The sequence below is a fragment of the Parambassis ranga genome, chromosome 19 (assembly GCF_900634625.1).
Source record: "Parambassis ranga chromosome 19, fParRan2.1, whole genome shotgun sequence".
Lineage (NCBI taxonomy): Eukaryota > Metazoa > Chordata > Actinopteri > Ambassidae > Parambassis > Parambassis ranga.
In genome coordinates, this window is record NC_041039.1 from 24,085,872 (window position 1) to 24,109,178 (window position 23,307).

Consider the following 23,307-nt stretch of genomic DNA (forward strand, 5'->3'; position numbering starts at 1 on the left):
GGGTCCTCTGGTGGGGGAGTCCTCTGGTGGGGGAGTCCTCTGGTGGAGTCCTCTGGTGGGGTCCCCTGGTGGGGGAGTCCTCTGGTGGTGAAGGCCTCTGAGATGTTTGTGGTTCAGTAGGAGCTCAGTATGGAGCATTAACCCCGTCTGTCACTGTGCTGCAGGCAGGTGTGACCTCTGGGATAATTACACTGAATCATCTCGGTGCTCGAGCTGCCAGCAGCCCCTCAGGTGACGGCGACCCTCTAATCAAACGCTCCATGTTACTGTCAGCTTGTTATCTGGCCTGTGGCCCCCAGGGGCCTGCTGCTAGAATCCACATCCACAGAGCAGGAGGTGCTGTGGGCAGACTCTACTGATACTCTCAGGACTGAACCACACAGGGACAGAACAGGGGCTGAATAAAAACAGTCCTACAGCCTAAATGATGAGAACAAAACCAGATCATTTGATGTGATCCATATTTCAGGAACGCCACAGAAATCATCACATCACTGTCATCAGGCAGGAAAACTCCCCATAAATGGCTGTGATGACACGGGAAACAGAGCCTGACAGGGAAATTGTTCTGTCTCCATTTGCAGAATTCCCCCTTTCTGTCAGGACTGTGAATGTCACATTTTCTCCTGAACAGCCAATCAGCTGCGTGGAGCGTAGATTCACACAGAGTGTGAGTCTGTACGTCCTCTCAGGGAGGGAGGGGGATAAATCTGCTCGCCTCGCAGAGCTGAATGCAAAATATAAATATGAGTCTGTCTCTGCGGCATGAGCCAGGTAGGGTGGGGTGTGTGTGTGTGGGGGGGGCAGGAGGTAATTTCATGAATGAAAGGACAGAATTGTTCCTGCGTCTCAACTGGTCCTGAGCCTGGCCTTTAATTAGAGCTCCAGAAGGAGGGGAGGGGGGGGGGGCACCAGAGGGGGGACTCACAGAGGAGCCAGAGTCCAGCTGAATGTAGACCCAGTCAAATCTGCATGTGCTGTGCTTTAACCCCTCAGACATCCAGGCCAGCCGTCTGAACCTGGACCTGTCAGAAGATGTTTTTCTGTGAGCTCTGTCTGTGATGTTATAAAAAACGTTTTATAAAGACACCAGTCAGTTTACCTGTTACCAGTCCTGACCCAGTGGAGGGTTCATTCTCACCCTGTGGGCCGTAGTGGATGCTCTCGTCTCTACAGAACCCTCGTCTGATTTTGACCACTAGGAGCACTGTCACTGTAACCATAACAACCCCAGGCTGAAGAACATCATGAAGGTTGCAGCCTGTTTTAGGGACGGAGTATGTTTTCATATGATCACATGTTTGTTTACATACTCACTTCAGGAAGTCGGCGCCTGGCCCCTCCCTCCTCTGATGACATCACACAGGTGTAATTGAAGCTAAGCAGTGGTATTAAAGGTCTTGGTGGCTGTAAGGCTGTCTGTGTGTGTGTGTCTGTGTGTGTCTGTTTGTGTGTGTGTGATGCAGCTGATGGAAGAAAACAGGAAATGACTCTGGGCTCAGCTAACCAGGGCTGACAGGCGCTCTCTGTCAGGTGGTCAGGTGAGAGCGAGGCCTCTGGACTCTGAGGCCTATACTTCTGCTGATGAGGACCAAGTGGACTCAGGTGTGGATCATCCACTTGGTCCACTGGAAGCATTGGGAACCTGCACAGAAAGCAAAGACAGACATACACACAAGTACCGGCACGTAACACCCCCTCCCATAAAAGCAAACCCCTGGTTTGCCAACTAGAGGGTTAACACATACGAAGTGATCCCATTATTACACGAAACAGAAAGTCCTGCCCACAGAACCAGCTCTGCCCCTGAATCAATGGAATCACAGGCCACATGGCCACACACGCTACCGCCACAGCCACTACTATGGCCGGCAGCACCACAAATCACGCCCAGAAGGAGCAGAAGGAGCGGACAGACAGTGTGTGTGCTCCATGCATGTGTGTGTGATGTTACAGTGTGTGTGCTCCATGCATGTGTGTGTGATGTGGCCTTCATGTGTCCCTCCACACACACTGACTCCTGTCTGTCCTCCAGATGCCCTCTCGCTGCAGGAATGCACTGAACATCGTGGTCACCACCCTCTTTGCTGCGGTGGTCCTCTTCACCATCCTGCTGGCCTACGTCACAGGTTAGTTACGCACACACACACACACACACAGGTTAAACCCCATGATGGTTATGTTGGTTTTCTCTTCATCTAGGGTACCAGTTCATCCACACTGAGCAGCACCACCTCTCCTTTGGCCTCTATGGTGCCTTCCTCTCTCTCCACCTCTTCCTCCAGAGCCTCTTCGCCTTCCTGGAGCATCGGCGGATGAGGAGTCCTGCCCGGCCTCAGCACCTCCGTCGCTCCGTGGCGCTCTGCATCGCCGCCTACCAGGAGGACCCGGACTACCTGAGGAAGTGCCTGCGCAGCGTGCGTCGCATCTCCTTCCCGGGCCTGAAGGTGGTGCTGGTGGTGGACGGAAACCGGCCGGAGGACCGCTACATGATGGACATTTTCCAGGAGGTGATGGGCGGGGCCGACCAGGCTGGCAGCATGGTGTGGAAGGGGAACTACCACAGCGATGGGAGTGGAGGAGGAGGTGTGGGAGGCGGAGGAGGTGTGGGAGGCGGAGGGAGGAGCACGGTGCACATGGAGGAGGCAGCGCGGGTGGCTCGGCTGGTCAGAGGCTGCCGCTACTCCTGCGTGATGCAGGAGTGGGGGGGGAAGAGGGAGGTGATGTACACGGCCTTCAAAGCACTGGGTGAGAGTGTGGACTATGTGCAGGTGAGGACCACACACACACACACACACATAACAATCGGCTGTGGAGAACAGCTGACATTAACTCACCTTTGTATTGTCACATCTTTGAAATCACTGACTGGGTCAGTGTCACTCCATTGTGACTTAAGCAGTTTTCTACAGCTCGATGTGTTCACTGGTCTCTTTCTGAGATCTGTTGATTGATAAGTCCTGGTTCAGCCTTGTTTTGTCTGAGAAAACGACCCCAAGAAAGAGGTTGCAGTTGCATTCTGGGAAATGAAGGATGAAGCATTTTAAGCATGAATAATACTTCTGTTCAGTTCAATTTTATTTATAGAGCTCTTTTTACAATCAGAGACCCAGAGCCTGAAGCCCCCTAAGATCAACAGTGTCAGGAAAAACTCCCTTTGATGTCCAGCAGGACCTCAGCCAGTGTTTTTATGGCAGTATTGCATTTATAAAGTATGGGATTTATAAAGTATTTCTGATTCTGATTCTGGAAACGGATTCATGGGTTCATGACCTGTGCAGCAAATCAAAGCTGAAACCATGAACTAAACTTTTGATGCAGCTCCATCATCAGAATCTAAATCTTGGAGCTGCTGAACACAGAGGTCACGTACCTGCTTTCCTAACTGAAGACCCCGTGCTGGGCTGCCGGGTCCGTCCCCTCGGCCAGCTGCAGCACCTTCTGTGTCCTTGCTGTAGGTCAAAGGTCGTGTCCATGTCTGACCTGCTGCTGTGAAGCAGCTGCACGTCTGTCAGCAGCCTCTAATCTCCTGCTGCAGTTTAGATTAAGAGCAGTCAGCAGTTTGTAACACCTGCAGCCTGAATCTGAATCTGACCACTGAGCCCGAGTGACCGACAGCATCACCCTGTCTGTGTGTGTCTGTGTGTGTCTGTGTGTGTGTCTTTTTCAGGTATGTGACTCAGACACAGTGTTAGATCCGGCTTGTACCATAGAAATGCTGAAGATCCTGGAGGAAGATCTGATGGTGGGAGGAGTCGGAGGAGACGTGCAGGTAAATAAACCAGGAGCTGAACGTTCTCTGATGGGTCCGGGAGGTTCAGGGTGGGACATGCAGTGCTGATGATGTCACAGGCATATTAACCCTTGCCAACAGAAGACCTCAGTCAGTCAGAGGGTTCTCTGCTCCTCTACATCATGTCTGCAGTCAGATGTGTGTGTGCAAATTTCCTGTGATCAACAGAGTGGGCTCGGCCTGTAGGTCTTTATGCAGGAAGTCATCTTTTGGACGTCTGAGTGTCAAACATTTGACATTGATGTCTGTCTGTCTGCTCTTCCTCATGCTGCAGATCCTCAACAAGTACGACTCATGGATCTCCTTCCTCAGCAGTGTGCGTTACTGGATGGCCTTCAACATCGAGCGAGCCTGCCAGTCCTACTTCGGCTGTGTGCAGTGCATCAGCGGCCCCCTGGGCATGTACAGGAACTCCCTGCTGCAGCGCTTCCTGGAGCCCTGGTACCACCAGACCTTCCTCGGCTCCAAGTGCAGCTTCGGTGACGACCGCCACCTCACCAATCGCGTGCTCAGCTTCGGCTACAAGACTAAGTTCACGGCACGGTCGCAGTGCCAGACGGAGACCCCCACCCAGTATCTGCGCTGGCTCAACCAGCAGACCCGATGGAGCAAATCGTATTTCCGTGAGTGGCTCTACAACGCCCTGTGGTTCCACAAGCACAGCCTCTGGATGACCTACGAGTCCGTGGTCACCGGCTTCTTCCCCTTCTTCCTGGTGGCCACGGTCATCCACCTGTTCTACCGCGGCCGGCTGTGGAACATCCTGCTCTTCTTACTGACAGTGCAGCTGGTCGGCATGGTGAAGGCCACCTACGCCTGCTTCCTGCGCGGCAGTCTGGTCATGATCTTCATGTCCCTTTACTCTCTGCTCTACATGTCCAGCCTGCTTCCCGCCAAAATATTCGCCCTGCTTACCATCAACAAGGCCGGCTGGGGCACCTCGGGCCGCAGGAAGATCGTGGTCAACCTAATCGGTGCTGTGCCCGTCACGGTGTGGGCCGCGGTGCTGCTTGGGGGCGTGGCCTACACGGTGTACTGTGAGACGCAGGAGCCGTTCAGTGAGACGGAGAAAGCCTTGCTGATCGCAGGAGCCATTCTCTACGCCTGCTACTGGCTCATCCTGCTGGTGCTCTACCTGGCCATCGTGGCCAAACGGTGCAACAAGAGGGAGGAGCAGTACCACCTGCCGTACGCAGAGGCGTAGCCCTGCCCCCAGAGAGGCTGCTGGGACCTCCCAGGAGCACTCACGTCTTCAACACTGGTGCTACAAAGAATCTGAAGTCTGAGCAGAGGACGGCTCTCTTTCTGATGCTCAGTGGTGCTGATGATCAGTGTGGACTTGCTCAGAAGAACAAGAGGCAGCAGAAGGTTCATAAACAGGAAGCTGGCGGGGCGGGAGGAAGTGTGTGCTGACCTCACTGCTCTGTGACTTTATTTTAAGTGTAGAAGTGAGAAAGAGATTTATGTGAGGCAGGATGTACGAGCTATCGTAGCTACAGCTAACGTCTGAACAGGTGTTAGCATGTGTCTGAATAGAGCACTCACAGTCTGACCGAGCAGTTCCTGTTTACCTCTCATACAGCACACACACATCGTTTGTTTTCATTCACGCTGACGAAGCTCGCTCAGGTCCGCCTTCAAAAACACACCACAGGGTTTGTTTCGAGCTGTGATTGGTCAGAAATCCCCATGTCTCCACTGATAAATATTAACTCTTTACTGATTATAATTAGCTGAGGCCTTGTCCTGCTGAACGTCATTGTGATGATTTTCTGTTTGAACCATTTATTGTAGTCCTTTTTAGTGTGCGTCTTAGTGCCTTTGTGTGCTTCCTGTTGGTAATCATCTTTCTTTGTCCCCTCAGTGTGTTCTGAATGTTAGCATGTTAGCTCTTCCTGGCCCCTTCAGTGTACTGTCTGATAAAAAGGCTACATCCTAACGTGCTAACGTGCTAACGTGCTAACAAACGATGTCATTACAGGTCATCAAGGTGTTTGTACTGTAGTAGAGGTCAGAGCGGTGAACTTGGTGGTGCTGATGTTGTAGACATGTGATCATGCTGTAGTTAGCATAGCACTAGCTTAGCTTTTAACCTGTGAGGGTCATAAACTTTATTTATTTTCTGCATGAATCCAAAAGACAGCGGGGGACTCTGATTGGCTGTTTGTGGAGGGGAGCCAGGAGATGCTACAGAAACACATCATGCCGTCTGTACTGTTTTAGTTGATTTTATAAAAAGGAGAAACAGGAAGTAAAACAGTGATGGTGGCGTCACGCACACGTGTGGTTGTGTTGTTACTGCACGGTGTGAACAGGACGGACTGTGAGTGCTGTACCAGACGCTGCTGCACAGGGGGGGCGGGCCTTCAGGCCTACGTGGACCCTATCAGCACAATCATCTGCCACCATTCACCAGGACCGACAATCCCATCACTTCCCCACGTGCTGCTGAGCGGCGTCACGGTAACTTACTGTCAGTGTGTCACAGGTGTTTTTTTAACTGTAAAGGTGCCAAATGTTTTCATAACAGACTCGTATCTCTGTGTCCTTTTACACCAGACATGGACTTTGTTCACCAAAGACAGTTTTTCTCCTTTAACTTATGTTCATGTTGTTTGACTGTGAGTTTAAACATTAAAGGAAACACGTCTGTGGATGCTCTCCTTCATCCTGATGGCGAAACATCTTCAAATAAATCTTCGAGTCCCGCTGCCTCGATTGAAAGGGAAGTGTGTGTGACTCTGAGTCCAGCAGAGGTCACAGAGTTCCTCTGAGTGTCACAGGATTCTGGAACTTTCCTGTCATTAAACATGCTTTCTGTTTGGAACACAGTCGTTCCATTCATAGCAGACAGAGGACGTCTCCATAAGGACATTTTCCCTCCTGCTGTCTGCTTAAATATTCTGTCTGGGGTCAGATTTTTCTGCTGTAATCCAGTGTCTGACGTCAACAAGGTGAAGTCCTGCTGTCTGAGCGTCCTGTCTGTGTGTGTGTGTTTTCTGCAGCTTCAACTTTCATCACATTTTAAACTCGCAGGAACTTTAACCACATGGTGCTGGGTGTGACTGTAAAGTGTGTGTGTGTGTGTGTGTGTGTGGCTCACTGAATCAGCCCCTTCAGCCTCAGCGCTCTAACAGGACAGCTTTTCACTGCTGGGAACACGCCTTCATCAAACACACTGTAAATAATCTGGGACCATGCGCACACGGCCCGATCGCAGATTCTCCTCAGTCCTCCTGAGCTCAGACTGTGACCAGCTTTGATTCTTTCTGATTTCATCTGAACATAGTAAATGTTGTTAAAATATATTTAAAGTGAGCTGACTGGTCTGTAAATGTTCCGGTCCAAAACATTTCAGGGTCAGGTCTCTGTGGTCTGAATCCAGTCTTTACAGAGGAACTACGGTTCCTTTGCCTCATACACTGTTTGGAGTGTTTCATGGTCTTGCTGACTGATCCAGGTCCCAGTCAGTACTAAGTCCTCACACAGTGTTGTAAGACTTCATTACAAACTGAAGCAGTGTGCTCACAACATGCAGTTTGCTTCAGAACAGACCAGAGGTGTTCAGTCTGAGACTGGGCCCCCCTTCAGGCCGCTCGCCACACCTGAGGTTACCTGCTTAGCTCTGTTCACTTCCTGGCTGCTGAGTGTCATGACTATGACACTATGTGGATGTTATGATTTCAGACTTCAACAAAACATAACCTAAAGTATTCTTTTTGATCAGCCCAGTGTTGTGTTTGTTCCTTGACATGTTTCTACTGCTTCCTGCAGTCTTCTTCAGAAGTCACGTGATGTTACCGGTGACGTGTCTACCAGCTGATTTATGGAGGATGTGGCGCCGTTCTCCTACTACTCCAGGTAGTAGAACGGTGCCATCTGTAGTCCGGCACACTCCGGGACAGCAGTCTGGTCTTCTCAGTACAGCGTCTCAGGTGTGGGACAGTGTGAATGTCCCCGCTGAAGAAGACTGCAGAAAGCACTCGAAACATGTCAAGGTAACAAAACACTCAACACTGGTCTGATTAAAAAGAATACGTTTAGGTTATAAAAAGTGAAGACCAAAGGAACCTTGTCGAAATACAAAAAACATTAAATAAGTCTGTTTGAGGAATTTATTAGTTTATGACTTTATACTAAAACATTTGAAAACATTTGGATAATAAAGTGACATTGATGTTTGTCTTGGTTTTCTGCAGACTGTTCTGTATTGGACAGAAACCCTTGATCACAGGTGCTGCCCACACTGCTGCATGCTCGGCACACAGGAGCTGATGAGGCGTCTCAGTTTTCAGTCCACAGAGTCGAGCACTGATGCTGAGGATCAGACTCGCCTCAGTGTGACGTGTGTGACGGTGGTGTTTGTGTTGTTGAGTCTCTTCCTCCACTCAGACGCAGCTACACCTTCTTGGGAACATTAGTGATGATGGGTTTAGGGCGCGTCTTAAAGATTAGCTTCCGTTTGATGAGCGCAGACACAGAGTAAGAGGTGGAGGCGGGTCCTTGCTGGTCAGTTTCCATGGCTACCTGTGTGCCATCATCACTGTTGCTGATATGGCTGCCCTGTGAGTGTGCAGAGTGCTTGGTGAGGACAGCGAAGGGTTTCTCCAGTTTCACCTGCTTCCCGTACAGAATGTGATGTCCTACAATCAGCACTGGCACCCCCTGGTGGAGGGAGACGGGAACAGCAAAGAACAGAGAGTTTAGGGACTCAGGATGAGGTTTTCCCTTTGAATCGGGCTGTAAATGAGCTGCCTGTGCCTCTGTGTCTGTGCTGTACCTCCTTGGTGTAGAGCAGATCTCCCATCACGTTTCCTGCCAGACCTGAGTTTTGTCTGGACACCATCTCCCCCTGCAGCTCCACCAGCAGCCACTCAGGAGGGCTGCTGCCGTCCACGCTGCCTCTGCAGGGGACACACAGCAGCATCAGTGACACGGAGTGTCTGCAGGTTACGCACACAGCCAGCATGAGACACCAGAGGAGCTGCACATTCATTAATAACTACATTCATTTATCAGGTTACATCAGTTTAACATTAAATACTCAGCAGTTAGTTTATTAACTTATCTGGAAAAATCTGTTTTTTTTTAGTCAATTAAATGTTTGGGACTGCATCAGCCCTCAAAACTGTAAGTCCAAGAATGTATTTATCAAAAAGCCAAACTCATAATGAACTCATAAAGTACTTCATGTTAAATAAAGTAAAACAATCAGCGTCATATTCATATAAAACTTTTATAATTCACATATTTTATCTGCATTAAAATCATTTTAGTACTTCGGAGTTACAGTTCTCTGTATTAAAGCCAATATAAAAACCTTTATTAATCACAATGAGCTCCTCCGTCCCTTCAGCCTGTAGCCTCCACCCGCAGCCTGTAATTAAACAGGTTCTACAGTCTGCCTCAGCCCCTCAGTCTTACCTGATGACCACCTGAACCATCGTGCTGTCCGCCGCCTACAGTAACGCTAATAAAACATTAATTATAACAGCTGCGATAATAACAACGCCTCTGTTTATGTTCCGGTAACATTTCCCGCCTGTTTTGCGTACTGCCAGCGTGATGACGTGTTTCCGTTTCAGCTGGCAGGGACGACAGGATTGGCTGAGGCTGCGCTGCTAAAGTAAACACAGGAGAACAACTGTGCCGGAGCTGTGCGCGCGCACCTCGCTGCTGTTTCTACAATAATCTGCACTAAAGGATCAATCTACTGTTTTTACTCACTATAAACCGCTAGTTACAGAAGAAACTACACAAACAGAATGATACTGAGGTGTTTATATAAAAGAAGGTTGTGTCACTCATACATACGTCAGGCACGGTTTACAGGAAGGGCCAGAGTCACCTCTGCTCTCTGAGGCAGCTGAGGTCCTTCAACATCTGCAGGACGATGCTGAGGACGTCCTCTGAGTCTGTGGTATTGTGTGTGCTGGTGTCTGCTGGGGCAGCGGTCTGAGGGTGAGGGACATAAACAGACTCAACAGAACCATCAGGAAGGTGGACCTGGACTCTCTGACAGAGGTGTGTCCAAAGTAAAGACCATACTGGACTGTCCCTCTCACCCGCTCCACACTGTGCTGACCAGCTACAGGAGCTCGTTCAGCAACAGACTCCGACTCCCACGATGCACCACTGAGAGACACAGGAAGTCCTTCCTGCCTGTCTCAATCAAACTACTGAACTCTGAACTGTAACAGTCACTCAGACGCTGTAGATACTGGAACATTCATGTCCTGCTCTTTACTGTGTAAAGGTTTTTATACAGCAGTAAATATGTTCTTTACATAAAGTCTAGGATTTAAATGGTATCTAGGTATTTAGATATTTATTATATATTTCAACTCCATGCCATCTTTGATTTTTAAATCTTGGTTGGATCTGCATGTCTGTAACAAAAAGAATTTCCCCTCAGGGATAAATAAAAGAATCCTGATTCTGGTTACAGTCAGAAAACCTCGTGTGGTCTGTGTGATGATGCAGACACAGTGTGGCAGTATGGAGTCTAACCTCACTGATCATCAGCTGTGCTCCACCTGCAGCTGTTTCCACTGAACAGCTGATCAGCTCCAATCAGCTGCTGGACTCATATAAAGCAGGTCAGAGGCAGACAGCTGAGCTCCTGGCTGACCGCATGAGTGCTGGAGGTTTGCTAAAGTGCTGCTTGTTGTTGTGAGCTGGTTGTTGATCAGACCTCTGTGTGTGTGTGTGTATATGTGTGTGTGTGCGCGCAGTGAGTCGTAGCTGATCGGTCGGTGTGACTCCACCAGGATTCAGAATGAGGTGAGTTCCCTGCAGAGCCCTGCAGGTGTGACGTGCTGTAACACGGTGACGTGTGTCTGACCTCACACTGTGTGCAGGCTGCTGTGGGTCTGCTGTCTGCTGGTTGGAGCCATCAGCTGCAGTCCAGTGAAGAAAGGTGAGCTGCCTCTGATGGAACCACAGTACCTGCCGAAGGACCAGCGTCAGGACTGTTTCCTCCCCCCCTCAGGTCCTGGGTTCGGTGTGGACTCGGATCCCATGAGGCAGCCATATTTTTCTGGGTACGTGTACGGAGAAACGGGACGCTCTGACTCCTTTGTACCAGCTCGGCCCATGCAGAGCCCTGATGGTGCCGCTGGGCCTTCCAGCAGCTATGGCAGCAACATGGCCGGGGGTGAAGGTGGCTACGAAAACTTGGGAGCAGAACCTGAGGTGGCCCTCGATGCTGGTCAGACCGGGTACTACGTTTGGGGAGCCCCTGCAGAGGAGAGCTGGGTCCCTGTTGCCGGTGACCCGAATGAACCTGTTCTGAGTGACGTGTCAGGCCTGGAGCCGGTCTACTCCTTCGGCTCTCGTTCACGCTACCAACGAGGAAGAATGGTGTACGCCGAAACCAGCTACACCCCCACAGGGCCTGCGGTCCCACCCGTGTTCGGCCCTGACGCTCCAGAGGCTCCTGAGGATCAGTCCATGGTCTGACCAACGATGGCGTCATCAGATGACGTCACAGCTGCTTCTAAAGATCAATAAACTTATAGTCTGACTTGTTGTTGGTGCATTATTTCAGATGATCAGCCCAAACCTCACGGGCCTTGGGTCTTCCCGCTTCCTTTATTTTTATTTTGTCTATTCTTGGACTACAAACATGTCTGCTGCGGTTTGGACACAGACTTCCGCTCCACCTTGGGTTAGTTGTAGCTGCCGGGCGTCGGTGACTGTGACACATCAGTGTGTTTGTGTGCGTAGCTCGGTCCCGGGGCCCGGTCCCGGACCCGGACCCGGACTCTGCCCCGTTACTGAACGGAAACGTGACACAGCTCCTCTCCACTGCGCCCTGCCGCCTGACCCTTCAGCCAATCACAACCCTCCAGTTTTGTAATCCATGTTGACGTTTCCCCTCTGTCCAATCAGCGCACAGATACGGATGTGTTGCTACATAACCACACCCATGGCGTAAAGGCCCCGCCCCCTTGGACTTGATGTCCATTTACAGTGAGTGAAGTTTGTCGGAGGACCCGCAGCTCTGCCTGTTTTTAGCCTTTTATCGGCGCTTCCCGCTTCTCTCCGCTCCTTCTGGATTGTACCGTGACGATGGAATAAACAGACATCATGGTGGTGAATTCTGTGCACTGGTTCCGCAAAGGTTTGCGACTGCACGATAATCCGGCGCTGCAGGAGGCCCTGAACGGAGCGGACACGGTGCGCTGTGTTTATATCCTGGACCCCTGGTTCGCTGGCGCTGCTAACGTGGGAATCAACCGATGGAGGTTAGTGACTAAACTCCGTGTGTGACTCTAAAGTTCTTCTAAACGTCCTCTGGTCGTGACGAGTGACGCACAGGGACACTTGTCCGGCCGCCATTTGTCCGGGTCTCTGTGTTATGAAGCGGCAGCGCTGTGAGTTCAGGCTCGGGCCTCCGCTCCACTTCAGTTAGCTAACGTTAGCTTAAAATGAAGAAGAATGCCGCAGAAAAAGCGCAAAAAATGAACATTATCCGCATTTATCTGCGTAGAACACCAGCTTTACAGTCTAATCACTAACGGCCACTCCTTAGGGCGGTGTAGGAGTAACCTGGCTAGCTAATGCTAACTTTGGTAAAAACATTTAGCTAAGAGTTGTGGAAGAAACTGATCAGACAGAAATAACAAGTTAGATCTATGTTTTTATTCCATTCAAGTTACTAATGTAGATACACAGTGGTCCTCTGTGATACATATATATCTGTATATAGATATAGAAATATATATTTCTGTATTTGAGATCTGACCCACTACACTGTGTGTTGTCTGCATGTAGGTTCCTGCTGGAGGCTCTGGAGGACCTGGACAGCAGTCTGAAGAAGCTCAACTCCCGGCTGTTTGTGGTCAGAGGGCAGCCGACCGACGTGTTCCCCCGGCTCTTTAAGGTTTGTGGCTGCCTGCTGTTCGTCTTGCTGCTCTTCCAGCGGGGAGCTTCTGGTTCTGTAGGACCAGGCTGCACACTCACACCACAGTCTTTGTTTAAATGGCTCCTTCACATTTCACTGCAACATTGAAGATGGACTTTAGTCGTCAATAACATGATCATCATCTTCTTAATCTGTCCATGTGCGACGGGTGCTGTTTTCTGCCTGTCTGTTGCTGCAGCTGCACATTTTCTGTCCCTTATCTCCACCATCAGTTCAGCCCTCACCACAGACAGTATCAGGACGACTTGGACTGAAACACACTCTGGTTTTTTTTCATTTGGTACCAAAGTGTGTGAGGTAAACTGAACAGGCGACAGCTGTGCATGCAGCCATGCTGAATGGAACAGAGGGTGGTGTTTCTGTTGTGGCTGTAAGGACACAGAACAGCGTGGGCGTGTTCAAACATGCTTCTCTTGACCTGTAACCAGACCTCAGGAACAATTCATGTATCACAGTGTACTGTACTGTAACATGCAGGCGGTCAGTCCGGTGTTCAGTATAAACACGGTCAGTGCTGTTTATGTTTTGTTCATTTCCTGTGTGCCTGCAGGAGTGGAATGTGACCCGACTGACATTCGAATACGACCCAGAGCCTTATGGGAAGGAGAGAGATGGTGCCATCATCAAGATGGCCCAGGAGTTTGGAGTGGAGACCGTCATCAGGAACTCGCACACACTCTACAACCTGGACAGGTTCGTAGTACCAGGATTTTATATACAGCACCAGACATGCAGAATGCTTTAGGATGATTTAAAATGAACCCAACTGAATCTATGGATAAGTCTCAGTCAAACGTCTTTAAAGCTTTTATGTGTCAGCTGTAGACACAAACATCAGGCGAGCGGACCGGCGCTCAGTGTGCTTTGTGCCCAGCTGGTTGTGTTGTTTACAGTTTGTGGCAGCTTGTCATGGTTTTGTATTGATTGTTGTTTTGTATGTCTTCTATAGTTGTTTGTGTCATTTTGAGGTTGTTCTGGGTCAGTTTGAGTTTTTCCCATCTCGTGTCTGTCTCTCTTGTTTAGATGGATTTTTGTTTGCTGTGCTTTATGAATGTTTTAACAGTTTCTTACCTCTGTTGTATTTCAGTTGACAGTGGTTGGTTTTTGTCATTTTTCTCTGTAGATTTGGGACTTTTTGACCCTTTGACCCTCTGTGGGTGTTTAGTGTCAGTTTCTATCTTTGTGTTTTGTTTTGGGCATTTCTGTGCATTGTTTTTATCAACGTTATATGATGAATATCTGAGTGAGGGTCTTGTTGGCCTAAACTTTCTGGTTAGTGTTTGTTAGTGAATTATTTTTACTGTGATCATTTTTATTGATGTAATTGTTGATGTTGTTTGTTGCCGTTTGTTTTTGTTGCTGCAGTGAAAATAACACTGCACACTGTGAGATATAGAAAGGTGTAAAACATTAGGATGGCGTGTCATGTGTCACACGAAGTGTTGTGGGTGGAAAGAATCAACATCCAGAAAAATCTCTGCAGACTGAATCCTCCTCAGCAGGGCCCCCCAGTGGGCTCCTGCTGTCACTGCAGGTCACACCCCGTTCCATGTGCTGTGGTCAGGTGGTTCAGTGAGTAAGAGTGGAGGACTTTCTCTGTGCATAAGCCTCTGTGTGTGTGTGTGTTTCCTTCTGCACAGGCTGCATTCTGTGTTACAACACTGTGTTACATAATGATTGGAATATTAGCAGCCTGTGTGTGAGAGTGAGAGAGAGAGCGCATCACGTCTGAGTGGATGAAAGCTTTGTGCTTACTGCACTCATTCAACGTGGTCACAGCAAACGTAGTCGGCCAATTGGAAGCCACAAATCCACCAACCACAACCCGGAGCGGCCCCACACATACGGCCAAGTTGTATAAGATGGACACTATAAATACAGCTGCAGCTCAGGTTCAGATACAGAGCAGCCGGTTCTACCTGCACTTCAAACCTTTCACTTTCAGCAGACATGACAGACCCATCAGACCAAGTATCCCTGATCGCTGCACTGTGTTATCAAGACATGAGCTGATTAGTTCAGCAGTTGCACAGCATTAATATTATTGGATAAGTATTTGTTAGATGTGTTGTTCTTTTCAAATCAACCTCTCTTTGAACTGGACATTTAAATTGTGCTCATTCATTCATTGAATGATATTAAGGTTTTTTTAGACTTGTGAATTTTCTGTTCCAGTGAGTGATCTCTGTGAACCATAGGTGCCGGTACAAAGCTGACCCATTTAAAGCCACACAAAGCATCACAGCACAGGTGAGAACAGGTGTGTTCACCAGGATGTTACAGACGTTGTGTGGTTCATCCTCAGGATCATCGAGATGAACAACAACAGCCCTCCTCTGACCTTTAAGCGCTTTCAGACCATTGTGAGCCGGCTGGAGTTGCCTAGGAGACCGCTGCCTCCCATCACCCAGCAACAGATGGACAAATGTCGCACCAACATCGCCGACAACCACGACCAGCTGTACAGTATACCCTCGCTGGAGGAGCTCGGTAAGTCAGACTGTTTCTGCTTTCAATGTGACCTCTGCGTGCACTGCTGCCATCTGATTGGCTGAATAATTGCTCAGTGCTCAGTGAGCTACTCAAAAACAAAGAAGAGGCCGAGCCACATATTCAAGCATCATCAAAAACAGCACGTGTCTGTTACGATGTGTACTTGATTATTGTTATGTGTTTATTTATTTCTGTGTACTCATGTGTGCAGGTTTCAGGACGGAGGGTTTACCTTCAGCTGTGTGGCGAGGAGGAGAGTCAGAGGCCTTGGACAGACTCAACAAACATCTGGACAAAAAGGTGACTCCATCACTGCTGTCATCACAGCAGTTAGAGTGACGTGGTTCTTCAGGCTTGCTGTAAATCCAGAGCAGCAGGGATGATGTGTTTCTGTAGTCCAACCAGGAAGTTAGCATCACATGGTTCCAACAGCCTAAAACCACTGCAGAGAATGCACATGAGTGTATGATGCATTCAGGCCTTTTATGATTTTTAAAGCCTAAACATGTTCACCAGAATAGAAGCTACTGTTATGTGTACTGAACACCAACCACAGCATGGGAAGCAACACATTTTAAACACAATCTGGAACCTGTCATTCACACTATGTCCCCCTTAATGTACGTCAGCTTTAACAGTTCTGTGTGTGTCAGATTGAAGTCGATCATGATGATGATGATTGTTGGTCTGACTGTGTCCCTTCCTCAGGTGTGGGTGGCCAACTTGGAGCACCCTCGGGTCAACACATGCTCTCTGTACGCCAGCCCTACAGGTCTCAGCCCGTACCTGCGCTTTGGCTGCCTGTCCTGCAGGGTTTTATACTACAACCTCAGAGAGCTCTACATGAAGGTAATGTGGACACACACACACACACTGCTCTGTGTGTGTCCTGTAACCTGACCTTTAAACTAGTTAATAATTCAAAACACAGACATAAAGCTCCAGTCAAAAGGACATCATTCATCAGAAACACAACAAAAACATCAGACATGGAACATTCCAATGGTCCTTGAAAGCATCATGTGTGGAACTTTAAACCAAAGCCTGTGTAAAAAATAAAGAGTTCACTCCAACAAATCTAAAAGTCCTGTCCTCCTCAGCAACCAGCAGGAAGCCATGATGGAGTCACATGTGAGCAGCAGTCACATGACCAACACTCAGAGAGTCTCTGTCTGACCTGCAGCTTCCTGCAGCTGATTTCTGAACACACACACGTCTGACTGCTCTCTGACTGCAGACATCAGAGTTTTTCTTGTTTCTTCAGCTCCGGAAGCGCTGCAGTCCTCCTCTGTCTCTGTTCGGCCAGCTCTTATGGAGGGAGTTCTTTTACACGGCTGCCACCAACAACCCAAACTTTGACCGCATGGAGGGAAACCCCATCTGTGTCCAGGTGAGCGGTACTTAAAGCACAACAGTGAACTCTGGTACATTGATAAATGTGGCCGTGATGAGTCAGATAAACTGGATTTATCTCTTCACGTATCTTTCCTGTGTTGGTCTTCAGATCCCATGGGACCAGAACCCAGAGGCACTGGCCAAATGGGCTGAGGGTCGGACCGGGTTTCCTTGGATTGACGCTATCATGACCCAGCTGAGGCAGGAGGGCTGGATCCACCATCTGGCTCGCCATGCCGTGGCCTGCTTCCTCACCAGAGGCGACCTGTGGATCAGCTGGGAGAGCGGCATGAAGGTGGGACAGCCCGGCCTTTCAGGAACACCCCCTGTGTTTCAGACAGTGTTTAATGTGGTGTGTGTGTGTCTGTGTGTGCGCAGGTGTTTGAGGAGCTGCTGCTGGATGCGGACTGGAGCGTGAATGCCGGCAGCTGGATGTGGTTGTCCTGCAGTGCCTTCTTCCAGCAGTTCTTCCACTGCTACTGTCCCGTTGGATTTGGAAGGAGAACGGACCCGACAGGAGACTACATCAGGTTTCCTTCTACCACCACCTCACCTCCAAGATGGCTCCTGATTTTTAAATGTCATCAGCTGACGTTGTTCTGAATGTTCCTGCAGGCGTTATATCCCGATCCTGAAGGACTATCCAAACCGGTACATCTATGAGCCGTGGAACGCCCCCGAGGCGCTCCAGAAGGCAGCTAACTGCGTGGTGGGAGTGGACTACCCCAAACCGATGATCAACCACGCAGAGGGAAGCCGGCTCAACATCGAGAGGATGAAACAAGTTTACCAGCAACTCTCTCACTATAGAGGACTCAGTAAGTCACCGCAGGGGGGTGCAAAGGGGCCCTGATCCACTGTGTTGTTTTTTACACCTACACATAAGAAGCCACGCCTCCAGCAGCTGGTGATGGAAGTCTGCTACCATCACAGTGCTCTTACACGTGTCTGTGTGTCTCAGGTCTGCTAGCATCAGTACCGACAATCCAGGAGGAGGCGGAGCCACCGATGACTGATGAGTCGCAGACCAGCAGCGACCCCGGTAAGAGGACTCTTTGACCCATTTCTCCGGAATGTCCCTGAACTTTTTGCAGCGTGCTGATCATTGTCTGTGTTCACAGACTCTCCTCCTAGACGCCCCGCAGACGTTGAAGCAGTCGGCTGCTCCACAGCTCCTGATTCCTCCACCGCCTGTCCATCCTCCACCGTGGCGCTGCAGGAGGAGGAAGAGGAGGACACAGCCCACAGCCACCTAGCACAGACCCCCTTCGTCTCTTCAGGCTCCCCCACTCAGCCCTCCATGCTGGCCCCGAGCCCTCTGTCATGGTCCAAACCCTCCTCCTCCCCCTCCTCTTCCTGTCCCGCCTCTTCCCCGTCCCTGAGTCCATCCCCTGCCCTGAATCAGATCTCCTGTATGGGGCCACGCAGGAAAAGCATCACCCGCAAGATGCGGCGCAGCCAGAGGCAGCGAGGGCGGCAGAGCAGCAGCGCTCCTTCAGCCAGAGAGGGGGAGAAGGAGGAGGTTGGAGGGGAGGCTAGGATGGAGGAGGAGACAGAGCAGGAAGAGGAGAGGATGGAGGAGACAGCAGGACAGCAGTAGCGATAGAGGGGAAGCAGTGTGTGTTAGCAGGTAATTTTCGGTCTGTTACTTCTCCTTCTGTCACATGACGTGTGGTTAAACAGTGTCTGCTGCTGCTGTTTGTCTGCAGGTGGAGAGAACATCTGAACACATGCATCCTGGACACAGACAGAAAGACAGTGTCCCTGTAACACAGCATCAGTAGGAGAGGACACGGCAGGATGTGTGGAAGCCGTGCAGAAGGATTTAATTCACATGTACTCCAGTCAGGAAACTTAGGAGCATTTTAATCTGAACGAACAGCGACTGTACGGACCGGAACCTGAGAGGAGCGATAACTGGCTCCACACAGCTGATCGTCCTGATGAGCAGCCCGTCCTAAGGCGCGCCATCTTTCTCACTGCTGTGGCCACTGAGAGAAGACATGCTGAGTCAGCAGCATGCTTTGACATTTGTCTGATTGATGAGTGGTTATACGGACGTGGAGCAGAAACATGGCTGACGCTGGCGCTGCCATCATCTTCCTCCTTCCTGTCCGGTCCAAATGTAAGCACGTTTAACTGGATGCTCTGACACCATCTTGACAGTCATGCGTGTCAGTGCAGGGTAACGACAGACTGGCTGTTGTCTCCATGACGACCCGCTGCCATAGTTTGTTTTCACCTCCGTGGAGCTGCGATGGTTTCTCTCTCTGTTTATGCTGGCTGGACCGAACACTTCTTCTGTAGGCAGACAGCTGGCAAGGCACTAACATTTAGTTTCGGGTTCAGACTGATGATGACCGACAAGACAAACACTCGCTCACACCCCACCAATCCACACCGTGTCTGTGATAAGCTCAAAGAAGCAACACTGCAGGGGTTAAAAGGACGAATCTGATATTTTATTTGAACTCTCGCAAAACTGCTAATATTAGCTAAAGCTCCATCATGCAGACCGATTAAAACGGTTCCCTGAGGAACAGCAGATTAACACAGCTGCACATAATCTGCTGCAAGCCGAGCAGTCACAGCTTTCTCTTCGGCTGATCGAGGAGCTGAAGAAGAAACGTTATCTTACTGCACGTCTGCAGCGTCTTAGGCAATAATGCAAAGTTTTTAATTAGTCTGCCACATCGGATTCATTGTTCAGTCTGTAAAGTGTGTTAAACATCTGTAGTGTTGGTTTTATGTCATCAAAGGGACACAAACATGTTTGGCTGCAGAACAAAATTCATAAAACATGGAAAGGAAAAATAGGAAAGTCGTACTATACAGGTGTGATAAAGATCTTTCCTGTGATCTGTCTGTTTTTCTTTTTTTTAATCGATCAGTTAATCACAGAATCGATCAGTTAGCAGATTGGTTTTGGGTCAGATTCTTTTTTTGGGAAGTTGTCCCCTGTTGATGACATCATACTGGTCGTCATAGACGGCACGCTGGCCCAGCGGTCAGCTGCAGTCTGAACCCGACGTCGACCTGCAGCAGGCTTCTTTTCCGTCTGCTGACACAAACACTAAGCGTGGAAACGTGTGCATATGTAAATGTCTGGGCAGATCTCTGATAGTTTTGCTAGCAGTGATGTTAATTAGAAGACATGATGTCTTGAAACCCTCCTGGTGGGTCACACCTCTGAAGGTTTAGCAAACTGCTAATTTAATCAATTTAAATTAAGGATATGGCCCTACACAGTGCAGGTGGGGGGGTTAATGGTTGAGGTAAGTCTTTGCCATGTTTTTAGTGTGGCACCTGGAATTGCTGCTTGTGTGACATGAATGTAGAAACCTGCCGTGTGTATTTATCAGTTTGTACATAAAATATGGAACCTGTCCGTGACACTGAGGGTCTGATGCTGGGCTCATAGCAGCGTCCACCAGGGGGCAGTACAGGCACAAAGCTTCAAGCCTGCAGCTCAGTTATTCCGAGACAATCACTGTAAAATCATCAGTTATGGATTATTGATCAGCTTCAAAACAAACTTTTTCTTCTAACCTAATCTGACACAAACTCTTCTGATTATTTTTTTAATGATGTCTTAAAATGTCTAAAAAAAATAAATATAGTCTGTGACTGTCTCAGCACAGTAGGTACTGCAGCGCTTACATAACAGTGAGGCTGCTAATATGTTAGCTTTATTAAAAACATCACATCATGGAGGAAGCAACAGTCTTTCATTCTATACTCTGTTTAAACTCTTTATTTTCTGTTTTAAAACGTTTTGTTTGCAGCATCTGAGATATGTCGGTGTCAGTAGGCCATGTGATTGTATTTCTGTTTTTTACAGTGTATTTTAAAGTTTAAACTTCAGGCTCTGACACATTTTAAAACAAATACGCTAACACCCCCCCCCCCCCCCCCCCCCCCCCCCGGTTTACCTGGACTGTCCCTCTGCAGCCGCCGCTCTGTTGGACTTCACGGAAGGCAGGAACTGTGGCAGGGCAGGAGGAAGCTCACAGTTCCTGTTGGTCCTGAACGTAACACAGGCCTGAATGTGGAAGGCCTGCTGTACATTCCAGCAGCCAACAGGGCGGCGCTCTGCGGGGCCCTGACCTGTTGGGTCTCACAGCATGGTGACATGGATATTTATTTGTTTTTTATTGTATGAAAAAAGAGTTTATTTTCATTAAAATGCTGAAGGAAATGTGACTGAAAGAGTTAATGGTCTGTCTGTTCATCACAGCACACTGACACCACCTGCTGGAGGGCGGACTACTGGAGCCGGCCAGGCACAGGAGGGTCAGAGAGCTCATGTCTGAAGTCAGGGTTATTTCCTGTAACGACTACGTAAACATATTGTAAGTTTAGTTATTAAGAGTTTGAGTAAACGGCATAAATACAGCGTGGAACTCACATACACAATCAGGGGACGTCTGCTGAGCTGACAGCGGCCCAGAGGACGGTCATGGACAGGCTCAGCCACAGACGGGCGCTGAGGAGGCTGCTGGACAGAAAGAAAAGAGGATTCAAACATCACGGTTCCTGTAGAAGTCTGAGTGATGAAAGAAGAATCTGAGAGGCGAGGACTGAACAGAGGCTTGTTGACAGGAAGTGGCTCCTAATGTTGTCTGATCGATCGGGAGGGCCCCTGTCCCTGTAATCAGAAACGGCAGTACAGCGCTGACTGGACTGAGACGCAGCTTCCTGTCCTGTGACACAGAAACAAGGACTTCTTCAGTCCACCAGCAGGCCAGGACAGACCGTCTGTGGGTTCACCGCTTCTTTATCTGCAAAGCACGAACGCTCCTAACAGGCTGCCTACAGACCGCCTACAGGCCGGTGACGGTCTCCGGACGACCAGCGCACCCTCTCCATTAGATCCTTCAGTCTGCTGCATCAGGACCACGTCTTCTCCAGGTGGGTTCTCCTCTGTATTTGCTCCAGCAGGCCTGGGCCACCTCTTTATTAGGCCTAGATGTTGTAGAGGGGCATTATGATGAATCACACCCGGCACCACCTCTTCAGTAGACTCAGGTTTCCCTCTTCATCAGATGCATCTATGTTACGTCCTGGTGTTTGCTCCATTAAACCAGTGTCCCCAGAACCTTTCCTCCAGCAGATCAAAGACTCCTCAGTGGATCAGTACAGCAAGGACCAGCTCCTACATGTCCTAGTTTTGCTTCACTAGTAGGTCCAGGAGTACTTCTGTAGACCCAGGTCTGCCACTCCCATCATTTCAATCTGCTGTATCACAAGAAGGACCAGCTCCTCCAGTGAACAGTGAACCAAGAATATCCCGTCAGTGAAGACAGATGAACAAAGAACCTCTACACTACCTCCAGAACCACATCTTCTGTCTTGGTTCTCATAAGCCACTGATGACCTCTTGAAAACATGACAATGAGAACCAGGAACACTGCTTCTTCTAACCCAGGTTGGACCAAGGGACCTCCTAAATTTACCCAGGAATCGGTACTCAGATAGACCCAAGATGTCTTAATCAGACCCAGAACTACTTCTTTAGAGTACCCAGCTAACCTCTCCTTCTCCTGTCCTGGAGTTTTCCACCAGTCAATCGATGCTTCAAAAAGCTACCTACTCGACCTATGGGACATCTCTTCATTAGATCCTGATCAGCTCCTGCAGGACCAGGACTATGTCTTCAGTAGGCCCCGGAGCTTTGCTCCAATAATGTACTGCATCTTCACTATAACCTGCAGGACCTTTGTAGGACCAGCAGGACCTTTGTAGGACCAGCAGGACCTTTGTAGGACCAGCAGGACCTTTGTAGGACCAGCAGGACCAGCAGGACCTTTGTAGGACCAGCAGGACCTTTGTAGAAGCTTTGTAGGACTCTGGCCCTGCACATGGTCAACCCAGGTTCCTTCCACTCAGAGGGGCTGCAGGGCTCCTCCTCCCTGCCCCGCACATGCTGCTGTTTCTGGTGATGGACCCTGCTGAGGAGGAGGAGGATCTGGGGGATCAATGGGAGAGCTGGTAATCTGATTACTTTTAAACTCTGTATTGATCTGATCAGGTGGTATTGACTCCGTGTTTTTCAGGTTGACCAGTGAATTCAGCTTGGATGAGTTTGAAGATGGAGATCTGTCAGAGCTCACGCTGATCTTCGATCAATACCATGATCAGGTACACATGTCTCCAAACCAAGGTCCGACTGGTCCCCGGTTTACTGCAGGACTGACTGGTCCCCGGTTTACTGCAGGACTGACTGGTCCCTGGTTTACTGCAGGACTGACTGGTCCCTGGTTTACTGCAGGACTGACTGACTGGTCCCCGGTTTACTGCAGGACTGACTGACTGGTCCCCGGTTTACTGCAGGACTGACTGACTGGTCCCCGGTTTACTGCAGGACTGACTGGTCCCCGGTTTACTGCAGGACTGACTGGTCCCTGGTTTACTGCAGGACTGACTGACTGGTCCCCGGTTTACTGCAGGACTGACTGACTGGTCCCCGGTTTACTGCAGGACTGACTGACTGGTCCCCGGTTTACTGCAGGACTGACTGACTGGTCCCTGGTTTACTGCAGGACTGACTGGTCCCCGGTTTACTGCAGGACTGACTGACTGGTCCCCGGTTTACTGCAGGACTGACTGGTCCCCGGTTTACTGCAGGACTGACTGACTGGTTAGTTGGCTTGATGACTGTTTTACTGACTGGTGAATGGATGTTTTGCAGGTTGTT

General features: G+C 49.5%; 4 protein-coding genes across 7 annotated transcripts; 3 read left to right on the plus strand and 1 right to left on the minus strand.

Annotated features, from left to right (window-relative positions):
* The first annotated feature begins 2,032 nt into the window (after positions 1 to 2,032).
* On the plus strand, positions 2,033 to 4,997 carry has3 (hyaluronan synthase 3). Its single transcript, XM_028431598.1, has 4 exons — positions 2,033 to 2,129; positions 2,203 to 2,771; positions 3,671 to 3,772; positions 4,068 to 4,997. The coding sequence occupies exons 1-4, from the start codon at positions 2,036 to 2,038 to the stop codon at positions 4,995 to 4,997; spliced, it is 1,695 nt and encodes a 564-aa protein (XP_028287399.1). The 5' UTR covers positions 2,033 to 2,035.
* A 2,893-nt stretch (positions 4,998 to 7,890) lies between these two features.
* chtf8 (CTF8, chromosome transmission fidelity factor 8 homolog (S. cerevisiae)) lies at positions 7,891 to 9,350 on the minus strand. Of its 2 annotated transcripts, none has more exons than XM_028431637.1 (3): positions 9,218 to 9,350; positions 8,574 to 8,697; positions 7,891 to 8,458 (listed from the first exon to the last, which is right to left on the minus strand). In XM_028431637.1, the coding sequence occupies exons 1-3, from the start codon at positions 9,235 to 9,237 to the stop codon at positions 8,192 to 8,194; spliced, it is 411 nt and encodes a 136-aa protein (XP_028287438.1). In that variant the 5' UTR covers positions 9,238 to 9,350; the 3' UTR covers positions 7,891 to 8,191. The 2 variants fall into 2 exon arrangements, with proteins under 2 accessions (XP_028287438.1, XP_028287437.1); XM_028431636.1 differs by having other exon boundaries at positions 8,574 to 8,736; positions 9,218 to 9,328.
* A 925-nt stretch (positions 9,351 to 10,275) lies between these two features.
* Positions 10,276 to 11,318, plus strand: LOC114451533 (uncharacterized). 3 transcript variants are annotated; one of them, XM_028430208.1, is made up of 3 exons: positions 10,276 to 10,392; positions 10,528 to 10,576; positions 10,654 to 11,318. In XM_028430208.1, exons 2-3 carry the CDS (start codon positions 10,572 to 10,574, stop codon positions 11,252 to 11,254), a joined length of 606 nt encoding a protein of 201 aa, XP_028286009.1. In that variant the 5' UTR covers positions 10,276 to 10,392; positions 10,528 to 10,571; the 3' UTR covers positions 11,255 to 11,318. The 3 variants fall into 3 exon arrangements, with proteins under 3 accessions (XP_028286009.1, XP_028286010.1, XP_028286008.1); XM_028430209.1 differs by lacking the exon at positions 10,276 to 10,392 and having other exon boundaries at positions 10,405 to 10,576; positions 10,654 to 10,712; positions 10,785 to 11,318; XM_028430207.1 differs by lacking the exon at positions 10,276 to 10,392 and having other exon boundaries at positions 10,405 to 10,576.
* Positions 11,319 to 11,722: 404 nt separating this feature from the next.
* On the plus strand, positions 11,723 to 20,831 carry cry2 (cryptochrome circadian regulator 2). Its single transcript, XM_028430206.1, has 13 exons — positions 11,723 to 12,042; positions 12,572 to 12,680; positions 13,273 to 13,415; positions 15,028 to 15,212; positions 15,427 to 15,515; positions 15,924 to 16,064; positions 16,480 to 16,605; positions 16,720 to 16,905; positions 16,989 to 17,140; positions 17,226 to 17,428; positions 17,572 to 17,652; positions 17,732 to 18,240; positions 18,320 to 20,831. Exons 1-12 carry the CDS (start codon positions 11,885 to 11,887, stop codon positions 18,208 to 18,210), a joined length of 2,052 nt encoding a protein of 683 aa, XP_028286007.1. The 5' UTR covers positions 11,723 to 11,884; the 3' UTR covers positions 18,211 to 18,240; positions 18,320 to 20,831.
* The last annotated feature ends 2,476 nt before the right edge of the window (positions 20,832 to 23,307 follow it).